Below are 12,733 nucleotides of genomic sequence, written 5' to 3' on the forward strand. Positions count from 1 at the left end.
ATGTGATGCAAACCCTAGAACTGCTAGCATTGAAAAGGGAATATATATGACAATATGTAGATGCTTTTGTAGCAGATGGTAGTGTCAATAGTGTGGAGTCAGACAGCAACTGAAAACCCAATAACACACTCAAAAATGCCTAGGCAGATTAATGTGTCTGCTTCTGCTTGCATTCATGGCACCTATGGGCAGCAGATAAATCAGTGTGCAGTTATCAAACACTCACCTCTTCCAGCCTCCACCGGTTTATCAGCCTTAAGTAGGCACCAGGGTGTCCTGTAAATCTTTAACATAGGAATATATATCAACTACATTGTGTAAGCAGTCTGTTCACAGTAGTAAAAGAAAGCTCACTGTCTTATTTTAATCTGGTGCTATCTTAATGTGACTGGTATAACTATAAAAGATGTTATGCTGTAGAAAGTTTTATGGGTATTCCTGGAATAATCCCTGTGAAGGACTACAGATAATTTTTACTTTTACTTTTATTTCAATACCAATAATCTGCTGTTGGATATTCAACACATGCAGAGCAGAGGGAAAATCTTGCTGAAACTGCTCATGTCAGTTTGGAAAATGGATTTCAGCTGCCAGTCCATTTCCTTACACCATAAAATGTCCTGTGATGCCTGTCTTCCTGTGAAACCAGTGAAAATTTTATTTTTCATTAAAAACCATCATTTTCTAACTATTCTCCCATGCTTACCCCCAAAATTATTCCCATATGCAAATAATCCATACCAATCGATTCTTCTATTCAAACCTTATACTAAAAAGGTCTTTTTTAGGAGAATGACAGATAGAGATATACAAACAATATATATTTAGATAGATACATAGATACACACAAATACATGTATACAAAATATACATTAAAATATAATATATACAATAAACATATATGTGGGAAAACCTCCCAAATGATAGCTCCTATCTCACTCTTAACAGTTCAGATCATGTAATTGGAGCAGGCCTTTCTTTTCCTTTTATTTTCCTTTTCCTTTTCCTTTTCCTTTTCCTTTTCCTTTTCCTTTTCCTTTTCCTTTCCTTTCCTTTCCTTTCCTTTCCTTTCCTTTCCTTTCCTTTCCTTTCCTTTCCTTTCCTTTCCTTTCCTTTCCTTTCCTTTCCTTTCCTTTCCTTTCCTTTCCTTTCCTTTCCTTTCCTTTCCTTTCCTTTCCTTTCCTTTCCTTTCCTTTCCTTTCCTTTCCTTTCCTTTCCTTTCCCTGTACAAATAACACATATAAAGACAGAGTGAAATGACCTGCATGTATAGTATTTTGAGATGCATCTGTTTCTAATAGTGAAATTGTTAATTTAATATTGAGACCATGTGGTGATAGGAAATGAAAACTGCATCTGTTTCTAGGCTTTTGAAAGGAATATAAAACTGCAATCTGTTCTGCTTTGCTAATATGGAATTTGCATTTTGACATGTGTGATAACATGGTCCATTTTGTTTCATTACGAACAATTTTATTTCTTCTCTCTACTTCATTTTGCACATATGAGTGTGCAGACATCAATCCTACCTTCCAAGGAAGAATGCTATATAAAAGGTAGAGCTGTTCAGATTGACAAACTGAAAAAGAAACATTTTCAGAGTGAAGCTGTTCTCCCATTCCGATTCGGTGCGAGGCTGCTCTGTGAAGAAAATTATCAGAGTTTCAGAGGCTTACTTAGATTATCAATTTCCCTTAGCACAAAGGCTGCACACACCTGTAAGAGGTGGCAATGTATTTGTAAATGAGCCTGCTGTTTTCAAAATATAACCTGGCAGAAGAAATTTTATCCAGAAGCAGGACTCAGCAAGTGAGCTTGTGGAGGACTTAGAAATCTATTCTGGTGTATATGTACGTTCCCATGAGACTGTAAGAAAGTGTTTGAGCTAATGCATATATTAAACATCCCATGTATCCCATATATAATACATCCCATGTATTTAAGTGGTCTTTACAGGCTCAGGCTCTTCTCTTTCTTCCTTCTATGTATCCTACCCTAATGGCATTGCCACTCCACCAAAGCCATTTAAGTGTCTTTTTGTTACAGATGCCACACAGAACTGAAGAAAATCTTCCTGGTAATTCTGTTTCATGGATTTGCCCACATGTATCAGAGGAGTGCCACTGGATGAATCTCCTTCCTTGTCTCAGGGAACTCATCACAGAAAACCAAGAAAAGATATTTTGCAGTGGATGGGCTAAGGCAAACAGGAAAGGGGAAGACATATTCTTGCCTTTGGGTATTGTTTCCTTATACTCCATCTCAAGAAACATCAAGACAGAAGTTAACAAAACAATGTCCATGCCAACCCACCAGTACCATATTTTGGAACTACTTTCCAGCTGCCAGGAGCATGTTGTTAGCTGACCATTGCTGTGGACGGGAGTAATCAGAGTGCAGCTACTAATGGGGATTCTGAGTATCATAATGATAGTACTCATATACTGCTTCCAAAGCAGCCTCCAGCAGAGTACTGGAAGTACAGAAAAAAACAATAAACTTGATTCTCTTTGCTCAGAGCTGCTCTTTCATTGGATGCCAGTCTGCTGGAAGGACAAGTTTGACCATAACAAGGTTGCTGCAGCTGAGGCTTTGCTCACATGCCCATCAGAGACAATGGTGATGCTCTGGAGGAGCATAGATGTGAGTTCAGAAAAAAAGTTGTGTAAACAATGAAGAGGAACATCCTCAATGTAGTTCTGCTGCCAGTTCTACTCTGAGTTTATTACACTCATAAAGATAATTTAGATCAAATCAGTTCCTTAGGCCACCAGAATATAAATCACAAAACAGTCTGAACAGGATTGGAAAAACTTGACCCACTGAATTTTCATACAAGTGCTTTCTGCAAAAAAAGCAGACCAACCTTGATGGCAGCCTAAGAGAAAGTAATCAAGCTTCAAGGTCTCTAGAATAGATATTTACTGTCCCCAGGCTGTCAGGACATAGCTGGTACAATTCACAAACTTGGAAGTCCTATTTCTCAGCTGTAGCTAGCAGGTATCTTCTCCATGGGTACAGGATAGCAAAAATATTGTAAAACTACAGCATAAAAATGATGACTCTCAGTTTTCTAAGAAAATTCTATTGTACACAGACACGTTTTGAACACATTACCAATGATTTCTGGGATGTAGAAAAGCCCTGAGAGTAGCTAAAATCAGTTGTTTGCTTTGAGCATCAAAACATCAAAATCTGTCCCTCTGGTTCAAAATAATTTACTGAACATCATCAATGTACACAGGTTTCCAGGAGCTCAAAATAACCTCCTCAAACCACTTGTATACATGTAATAATATGGTTTGCTTAATAGGCCTTCAGCCATGATCTCATTTCTGGCTTCTTGACAGTAAGGAATCCTTGCCAATTGCTGCCAACTACTGCAACCTTCCAAATACATCAGGATCTCCACAGATTTTCTGGGCCATGGAAACACCAATGTTAGCCTAGTATTACCCCACTGACAGTGGATGATCTCCTTAGAAAACAGGTATCCTTGCTGTAGCATAAAAACTGCCTTTGTGAGTGAGCTGAAAGGATTACTGAAATTTAGAACTTCATAGAGTTTAGGTGTAGGTAGAGTCAATGATTCACCTAGTCGTTTTCCCTCCTTTCAGCCCTTCTTAAAGGCAAATGTTTGATAGCCAATCAGCACCTTAGTTTCAAACTACGAACTTGTTTTCCAGAAGTGACTCCCCTTTTCCATGTTTACAAACACTGGAGGTTGTGAGTGCTAAGTCTGTGGGAAAACTCATGCCTTTTCCTCCAAGGTAAAAATTTTACATTTATTTGTAGTAAACAATTTGTTTACATTCTTAGATGGTAGAGGGTTGAAACAAGAACAAAGGTGGATGATTGTTGTCACCACTGGTTGAATGGCATAGTAGTTCAGATTATACATTTTTTTATTAGAAACTTAAGAAAAACATGAATTCCTATAGATTGCAAATCAGTTTGGATTTTTCATATTTATGCAGACCTTTTGAATTTTATCATGGTGTATGAACCAATAAATCAGTACAATATTATTCAATTTTATATTTAACATTACTTACCTAAATTTGTCAGGAAAAGAGCAACCTTTTCATACAGCTGCAACAGAGAAGGAACAGCCTCTTAGTTACACGAGTGGCTCAAAAATATAGAACCGCTTTCTAGAGAGAGAACATGTTAAATCTGACATGCAAATGATTTCTGTGATGTCCTGATAATGACAATAAAACTACATAATAATACAGTAATGATATAATCAAACAAGGAAATGTAAAGTTTTATAGCTAATGCTCATCCATAATATATGGAGAAGAAATGTTGTCACTATCTTACACACAGAGTGAAACAGAGTGAAAAAGGGTGAGAGAACTTTTCCAAAAAGAAAAGCAAAATCAGTAGCACAACTGAGATTTTTGTTTTAGTTATTTACAGAACATTCACTTCACAAGAAAATAAAACAAAATCACCCTAGAAGAGCATGCTATGATATGTTGGATATGTTGGTTATTTGGGTTTTTGGTTTTGTTCAGCACTTTGGTGCTGAAAGGAAAGACACAGTGGGGGACAGGATTACTTCAGAGAAAATGTTAGTAATCCCCACCACCAGACATATTTCCAGCTCTTAGCCAGGGTCATTTTTCTAAGTCCTAAGTGGTACTTTCTGCACTTTCAGGTACCACGCTCTCACACTCTCCAGGAGACTCCAAACCTCATAAAGGTTACAGAACTAACTTGGAGGGTTTTCACAGTCAGTATTTGGAAAGGAGTTTTGAACCTATCAACTACATCACTAACACCATCAGTATCAGAGTAAGTTAATACAATTATTTCCATTTGCTTTAAATGAGTCTGGAGCCTCTTCCTACAAATTGCTAAATGTCCTTAACTCTCACTGATGCCTGCAGGAATACAAACCTTCTCATATTTCAGGCTCAGGTGTTACTTACTCCTACAGTGCATATCAGCAGTTTCTTTTTATTTGCGGTTATTCTTAGAATCTCTTGCTTAAATTGAGTTCTGTATTGTTTACAGAACAAAATGCCTGCTTAAGAACTGTAGTCATCCTGAAATCTCTCATCCATGTTAACAATCACTTCATGCTTAGAATAGCTTTCCACTTCCTTTGGAGTAAATGGTTTTGTTTCAAGTAATGAAAAAGGTGGTTCCTTTTGAGTTTAAAAGCATTTCTTCTGGGTAACTGTAAATGTGATAAATTTCTGGGTCATTTATATCCTGATCCCAGCAGGGAGTGTGTTTTTTTCTTTTTTTTAACAAGTATTCACTGCTCTGCAGAAGGGTTTACCAAAACTTCAACTCACTGCTATTCCATTTGGAACAGTAAGACCGTTAGAGATTCTGTTAACAATGTTTGGATCTAATTATCTGCTACTGTAGTTTATCATTGCTACCCACAAGGGGTCGTGTTTGGGATTATATTCTGTTCTCTGTTTGTATTTTCGATGGGCAGTATTACTGGAATTAACAGTTTTACACAGCCCAGGTAGAACTGGTGAGTGCTTTCAGGTCAGGCTGCAAGAGTATCTGGGAGGCATTATGCTTGAGGGTCATTTTGTTTTGTTATGATGGATGTGTCAGAACAGGTACCTAGTGCTCAGAACATCTGGTCTGGAATTTACTTGTGGTCTAGACCTTTCCTCTGATGCCTTGAGAAGCTGTCAACTTGTATCAGAATCATTGCTGGTTTTCAAGGCTTCTAGCAGTGAATTCTCTACTGCTATGCACGTCTTGGTCTGTTCTGGTTGTATTACTGTATCTTTTCCTGCTCTTCTTGCAATTTTCTTGAGTCACAATTCATGCAGGATTCAACTACCTGAATTGCTTCTGGGGATTTTTCTTCTCCCAGAAGAAATCCACCATTGCCCTTCAGTAAACTAATTAATCCATCATGGGAAGCAAGGGATTATGTTCCTAAAGCCTTCCTTTGAAAAACTCCTGCAGTTTCATATTTTGTGGATCCTTTTCTTCCTTGAGCTATATCCACATCTAAGGTTGTGGTGTTTATTGAATGGTGATGAGTATGAGGCTTAGGAAATCCATCTTTGCAGTTCTCCACTTCTTTGATATTTTAGGTAATAAAAAAGTTCCTCAAAAGGCACCTTCAAGCAATCTTCTGTTATTTAAAAGAAAAATCTCTGAGCTGTAAAACTCTTTGAGAATGAAAAAGTTTCATTTGTGCAGCGTTTCTTTGTTGGTGCTTCACTGCATATACAATGACATACACTGAGAGCTTGAAAATGGATATGGTACTGGCATAGATACATATAGTTTTCTTTTTTTTTCCTTTTATGCTTATTGTGTGCTCTAGGTGGAGTAAAGAAAACCCCCAAAAGCTGGAGACAAAACACAATAAAATAAAAATAACATAAAAGAAGAGAGTCCTCAGTATAATCTCAGACAGAAAACCAGCTTCCTCCTTTCTGCCCATTCCCAGCCTATAGGCCCACCTAAGGGAAAACATAGGAAAAACAACAGTTCAGATAAACTGTCTCAGACACTAATCCAGTCTTGCCTATGCTAAAGGAAGAAGCAAAGTCCTACAGCAAAGACTCTTGGAATTTCCTGCCATATAAAAAAGAACCCATCAAAAATAATTTTTAGATTATGGAAATGCTTGGATATTGCATAGGAAAGAAAGAAGTCTCTAAGCCAGGCTTGGAAATGAGCAGAGTTGAAATGGCATCTCATCTTTTTCCTAGGAAGTAAATCAGCATATCTCCTGGAGTGAAGCCTAACAAGATGCTTGCTACTGAGTAGGTAGAAATACTCCACCCCGGCTCCAGTACCAGGCTGGTTTGTAGGTTAAACTCTCCTTCCCCCTAAAAGGTGTTCTTATAATGTCAGTTGACAAAACCTGACTGTGAAAGGCCATACACCTCTTGCCAAGAGCAACAACGAGCAGACACAGCCCTATCAGAGCAACATACAGGAGTATCAGCATCTCAATGGAGGGAGGAAACTCATTCCCCATCTAATCTATGCTATACTGTCTTACTGGGACTATTGCCACATAGAAATTCCATTTTTTTTCTTTGTCCCAGGTCTGGTTCCAAAACAGCTCACAACAATTACCTGCCATTCCCACTGCAGTACACCCAGACCATGTCTCTGCTGCAAAAGGCTATGGGCAGCTCTAGAACAAATCATGTCTGCTCAAGCCTTGTGAAGCTTTGAGCTCAAGAGAGTTCTGCTTATGGGCATTGTGTCTGCATATGCATATCCTCACTGGAAAACTACCATGAAAACTGAAATTGGAATTACTGAAAACAGTGTCAACCAAAACTAAGTCAAGAACTTAGTTTTGTTGCTATATTTAAAAAATAACATCAAAACATCATTTAAAAGAAGAATATTAATGAAGTGGACTGAAAACTGCAAACCTAAAATAAAAAAGAAAGAAGTGGCAGAGGATAAAGCAGGGATATGATAATGTCTCCCTAAAATATTTTCAGAATATTCAGATATACTTTAAATAATATTTTGGGTTTGGAATTACACTTTATATAAACAGTGAATGATGTCCATAAAAAAAAAAACCAATAAAAAAAAATGTCTGGCTTAGCAAGACACTCCACTCCTGCTGGGAAAGGAAGTGAAAGCATTTGGTTGTCTGTTGACTGAGATATCTACTGCTCTGGTGGCTGAGCTATTACTTTGGATGTGTTAATTTTACTCACCACATTCAGTAGCATGATGATGCAAAAGTTGATGCACACTGCAGTTCCTGTAGTTGCAACCTGAGAGTTGTTCCTGATTAAAGCCCACTTAAAGGCAGCAAAAGTGCTGACAGTCACAACACGGTAAATAACAATGCCAAAAACAGCAGCAATCACCACACAGATCTAAAGAAAGAAAAAAACAGAGAGAAGAACCTGAAAACTTCCAGTGGAACGGGAGTTACCTTCTCCCTGAAACTCTGAAAATGAAAATAAAGACTTTAAAAGTGCAATCCTTTTGATTTCAGAGAAAGGTTTCAACATTATGATTTTTCTTCTTGTTAAGTTCATTTTATTTCTCATAATGAAAAATATAATTGAAATAATATTAAAATAATTTTTAGTTTTAGACATTTTCTTTAAAGTGTTTTTCTTCCTTATCATTAATGTGGGAAACGGTATTGCCAGCTCTGGGAATTAGAAATTTTCCTTATCTGCTCATGATGTGCAAAGGCTAGTCTCAAGCTGATGCTGCAGCTTGATTGTATCATACTTGGGATGGATTTTGTACTTTGGTGGACTTCACACTTCATACAAATGTCTCCATTTGTAAGCACTGCCTCAAAAACAGCCCTGCCAAGCCAGCCTAGCTAGCTGTTTTTTTCCTACAGTTCTGGGAAATGTCTGTCTACCAGGTAAGAAGAAGGTAACCAGTTCAATTGCCCTTGTGATTCCTCCTCTGAAGAAACTTTCAGCAGATGTGACAGTTCAAATGAGAAAGCCACAGCTGAGCCAGGCTGCTTAGTCACTTTATGTTCATTATGCAACAATTGAGCTGTGTTATTTACTACACTGTGAGAGACTATGATGAGAAATTTTGAGAACTGCTCTAACCTGAAGCTTGGTAAGCATTCTTCTGTTAAAGGTGTAATTAAAAAAAAGTATTCGTATCTAAATGGTAAAAAAGGTGGAGTTTTTCTACGTTGCTGGAAGCCCATGCTATGCCAACAGTAAAACTAACTTCAGTGAAAATAATTTGTGTCCTGTTTCAAGGGCTGTTAAGGGGACAATAATTTGTGGTGCATGCAATTTAGAGCAAGGCTACTCTCTCTGGCATTTTGAGTAAAATCTATCACTGGTCTAAGAAGATTAATGACTGAGTTTGCATAGGGTAAAATACTACCACCCTCCAAGAAAAAAAAAAAAAAAAAAACCCTTGGGGAAAATACACAAAATATCAGAGTTGCAGTATGAGTTCTGAGCAGAGGCTGCAGTCCTGAATACATGTCCTCAAGGGTTGAGTCAGGGTGTCCATCCACCTGATATACCAGAACACAGTTCACTTCAATAATGCTCTTGCTTTTCTTGACCTGGATTTTTTTGGACAATTTTGAAGCCATCAGTTTCTTACTGTCCTTTGCCCTGTTGCTGGGTTAGCTCACCTACCTGGCTCTCCACAGCTCCTGAGGCTGTGCACATCGATCATTTTCTTGTCTCCTGGAAAAGCCCTAGTAAATTCCAGGGCAGCCTGTTGATTCCAGACCAGCATTGTGTTTCCAAGACCAGCACTACCATGCCTGTTTTCATGTGAGTAACAGCCCCCAACAGCTCCACTGAAATTAGAGGGTGAGGGTGTTTCTGCAGAAGTGCATGCAGCTCTCTGTTAGGAGAGATTTTGCTGCTCATTTTAGTTTTGCACTTTGCAAAGGGGATAAATGCATCATTTTAGTCAAGGAACATTGGCTTCTCCATTTCAACTAGGGATACAAACTCTCTTTCCTCATCTCCTCAACAACCATTGACTACCACTGAATGTGACAGTGCCACTACTGTGGCATGTGTCACTTCATGCCGTGTCACAGGTGTAGCCCTGAAGGAAGGGATTAGCTCTCTGTGAGACTCAGTGAAGAGTGAACCAGTGTAAGACTTGACAAAAACTCAAGTGATTTGCTATGTAGATTTTCAGCATGCATAGAGCTTATTTCACTTTCAAGCAGTCTTATCTAATATTTATCTACTCTACCAGCAGAGATAATATTTTGCTCTTTTTCAACTGGTAAATAAGTAAAAGTTCTCAAACCATAAAAAATATTCCAGATGCAGAAACGATGAGTCTGCTGCATTTATCTGCAAATGCTTGATAAGGCTCTGGCTTCCCGGATATGGGGTTCATTCGTTCTTTCTTGGAGTATTTGGCTTCAAACTGCGGACGTATTTCCTCCTAAAGAGCAGACAGAAAATGTTCACATACAGCACAGCTAGGAAAAACTCTGTACGAGACTTCAGATCTTTTATCAGATCACTGCTCTGGGGAATTGCATCTTTGAATTCAGCAGCTGGCACAGCTACTATAAAAGCTGAGCTGGGAAATCAGGTCTCCTTCGTGAGAACTAGAGTAAATCACTGTACCCATACAAGTAAGTACTGAAGTATTTAGTAAAATCCCCAATTAGCTATTCCTCTAAATAACGCTCTTTCAAAACTGTGGCCGCTAGACAAATAGTTTTAATGTTGATACCACAGAATTTTTCAGTCTGATATTATCCTATTGATACTGGAAATTTACAACTAAGCAAAAAACTCCCCAACAACCAAACCTCATTTTTCCAAACTCAGTAACTGTTTGTTGGGCATTTGGTTACATTTCCATTTCCAGCAAAACCTCCTCAGCATCTGAAGAAGGATCCATCCATCTAATACTGCTCAATTACTTCTTAACTTGGACAATATTATTAGTAGGATCAACTTTCTGCAGCAGAAATGTCAAGGCCTGCTTTGCCATTAAAAACCCTCTTGTGAAATGAAACCTGGGGATTACTTGGGGATAGGTTTGGTTTCACCTGTTTACAGCACTGCCAGAAGACAAGGCTCACCCCTGGTGCAGGTGACACCTGCAGTAGTGTTACCCCACTGCCCTAGCACGTGGATGTTCCCCAAGAGCCACGTGTCCTGTGCCACCTCATTCCAGCCTGGCACCCAGGACACTGTCAGAGGTGAGATAAAGCTCCAGCCTGGGAACATGGACTCTCACCAATGCTGGCAGATATTAGAGCACTGTTTGTAGTACTCTGCTGTACACTGCAGAGTTGCTCCATGGTGCAGCTAGCTACAGGGGAGCAGACAAGAACCAGCTTACTAATTTCAGTCATTTCCAGCCCTCCAACTGCATGTAACTGAACTCTGAATAACTAAAGCTGGAAATGCCCAGACATTAAATGACTGCATTGGAATAGGTGAATGTAAACTGCTCACACAAGTCTTCAGAATGTGAAAATGTGAATAAAGGTGAGATATCCTAAAAGCCTCCTTTTTAAAAAATTCCCCTGAAGGGGGTGGGGGGTGGGCAGCAAGGATGACAGGGGGTGGAAAGAAGTAATGTTTCATTCTCCTTCTTCCAGGTTTTGAAGATGCTTTTTCAACACAGTTAATTTCCAAATTTACCTGGTAACAAGTTATAAAAGCAAATGAAGAGGCATGCATACCTAGCTGCAATGCTTCTGTAACTAATCATGTGCTTGAGGGAACCAGCCTATACAAAAAGCTAAGCATGTTTCTGTGGAGGTAGGGTAATACCTTGTTCTTACTCTATTTTGCTCAAGCTGTTCCTCCCATATCAGGGCCGAAGGAAGTTGAGCAGACCATAATCTGGCAAGAGGAACAATGTGAGTAGTATTCCTGTGTGCCCAGGGGCATGAAAAAGGACAGAGAGTGATAGCAGTGGAGCAGGGTTCCTGAGAATTTCACCCTGTAGATTGTGCAAGGGCTCTGCCAGATGGCTTGTCAAGAAACCTTTACTTCTCTGCAGCCCTCTCTGAGCCAAAGTTTGATTATCTTTTATAACCTGCAGTGTAGGAAAATTCTTATCATATCCACATGTCCTATAATCTCCAGTTGATGCAGATAATTCAAATGCTATTTTTACAGATATTCTTAAAAAAATTGGAAATCTGGCATGACACTTTGTACCCATTTAATGATACTCAGCAATGCTTGGGCAAGTAAACGCTACTGTGTCTGGCTGAGATTAGTGATACAAAGAAGGTGACACTGAAGAAAAAATAAAAATATGCTACAAATAGCAACAGAAGCTAGATTTCATCTGGGAGTGCCAGGAACTGCATGCAGTTGGTTTCTTGTGGCATGCCACAAGACGCTCAAGACGTAGTTGCTCTCCATGTCTCCCACCTTGCACCTGGCTAACAAGAGCAGGAAACCCAGACAGGTAGGGTTGAAAGAGCCAGAACACATTTGGTTCTTATCCCTAGACTGAGAGGTCTGAACATTGCAGGGGTTGCTGTATGCCTTTCTCGGCTGAGAATCTAAAGCAGTGAGGAATTCACAGTGTTGCATATCCAAATAAATGCAATCCTCCTTTCCATCATCTTCATTGTTTAATTTATTTGTCTCTTCATTTTGAACAGGAAGGTGGTGTTTTTTCAGCGTATATCTGCTAGAAATTAATAACTTTCCCTCTGTAAAAAAACCTTATTTTTCAATTTGACAATTAAAATTAAACCAAGCAAAGGCTAGACACATAATGTTAATAAAAATAACAATCTTCATTATCAAAAGCTTGAGATTTAAAATCATAATTAGAAGTCTAATCGATGCCTTTGAAATAATTACTAAAAGGAATCAGCTGATTTTGTCTAGTGATAACTGAATGGAAAACAGAGAGAAAATTTAATTAGCAGTGATTTTATTAGAAAGTAGCACTTTTAGAAGAAAAATTTTCACCTTACAGAGTCAAAATTCTCATTGACTTCTCACTGACATATAACTTACCAGTGAAACTCCACAGGGAGAATCTTTTCCGATCTACATAAAACAGACTGTTCTCCTTCCTTTCTATTTCTCACACATCAATAATATCAACTTTTTCATAAGAGAAACCATATTGATTTTTGGAGTGAGAAGTATAGATTAATGTGAGTTGCCTTAGACCAGGTATTTGTGCTCTACAAACACTACTCTAAATTTCTCTGTGAAATATCTCCTTTTTTCCCCAAAAATTTTTCTAATCCCTCAACAAGTAAGTTATTGAAATAGTCCCATCCTTCCTAGTC

At 38.5% G+C, this 12,733-nt stretch overlaps 1 protein-coding gene across 1 annotated transcript in view; it reads right to left on the reverse strand.

Annotated features, from left to right (window-relative positions):
- Positions 1 to 12,733, reverse strand: part of ANO4 (anoctamin 4) — a 158,990-nt gene that overhangs the window by 15,731 nt on the left and 130,526 nt on the right. Inside the window, exons 16-20 of the mRNA XM_062492530.1 lie at positions 9,748 to 9,888; positions 7,689 to 7,853; positions 4,056 to 4,092; positions 1,530 to 1,641; positions 227 to 284 (exon numbers count right to left, since the gene is read on the reverse strand). Coding sequence (XP_062348514.1) covers positions 227 to 284; positions 1,530 to 1,641; positions 4,056 to 4,092; positions 7,689 to 7,853; positions 9,748 to 9,888 — 513 coding nt within the window. The remainder of the gene's footprint in view (positions 1 to 226; positions 285 to 1,529; positions 1,642 to 4,055; positions 4,093 to 7,688; positions 7,854 to 9,747; positions 9,889 to 12,733) is intronic.

This window comes from Cinclus cinclus, chromosome 4, assembly GCF_963662255.1.
Source record: "Cinclus cinclus chromosome 4, bCinCin1.1, whole genome shotgun sequence".
Classification (NCBI taxonomy): domain Eukaryota; kingdom Metazoa; phylum Chordata; class Aves; order Passeriformes; family Cinclidae; genus Cinclus; species Cinclus cinclus.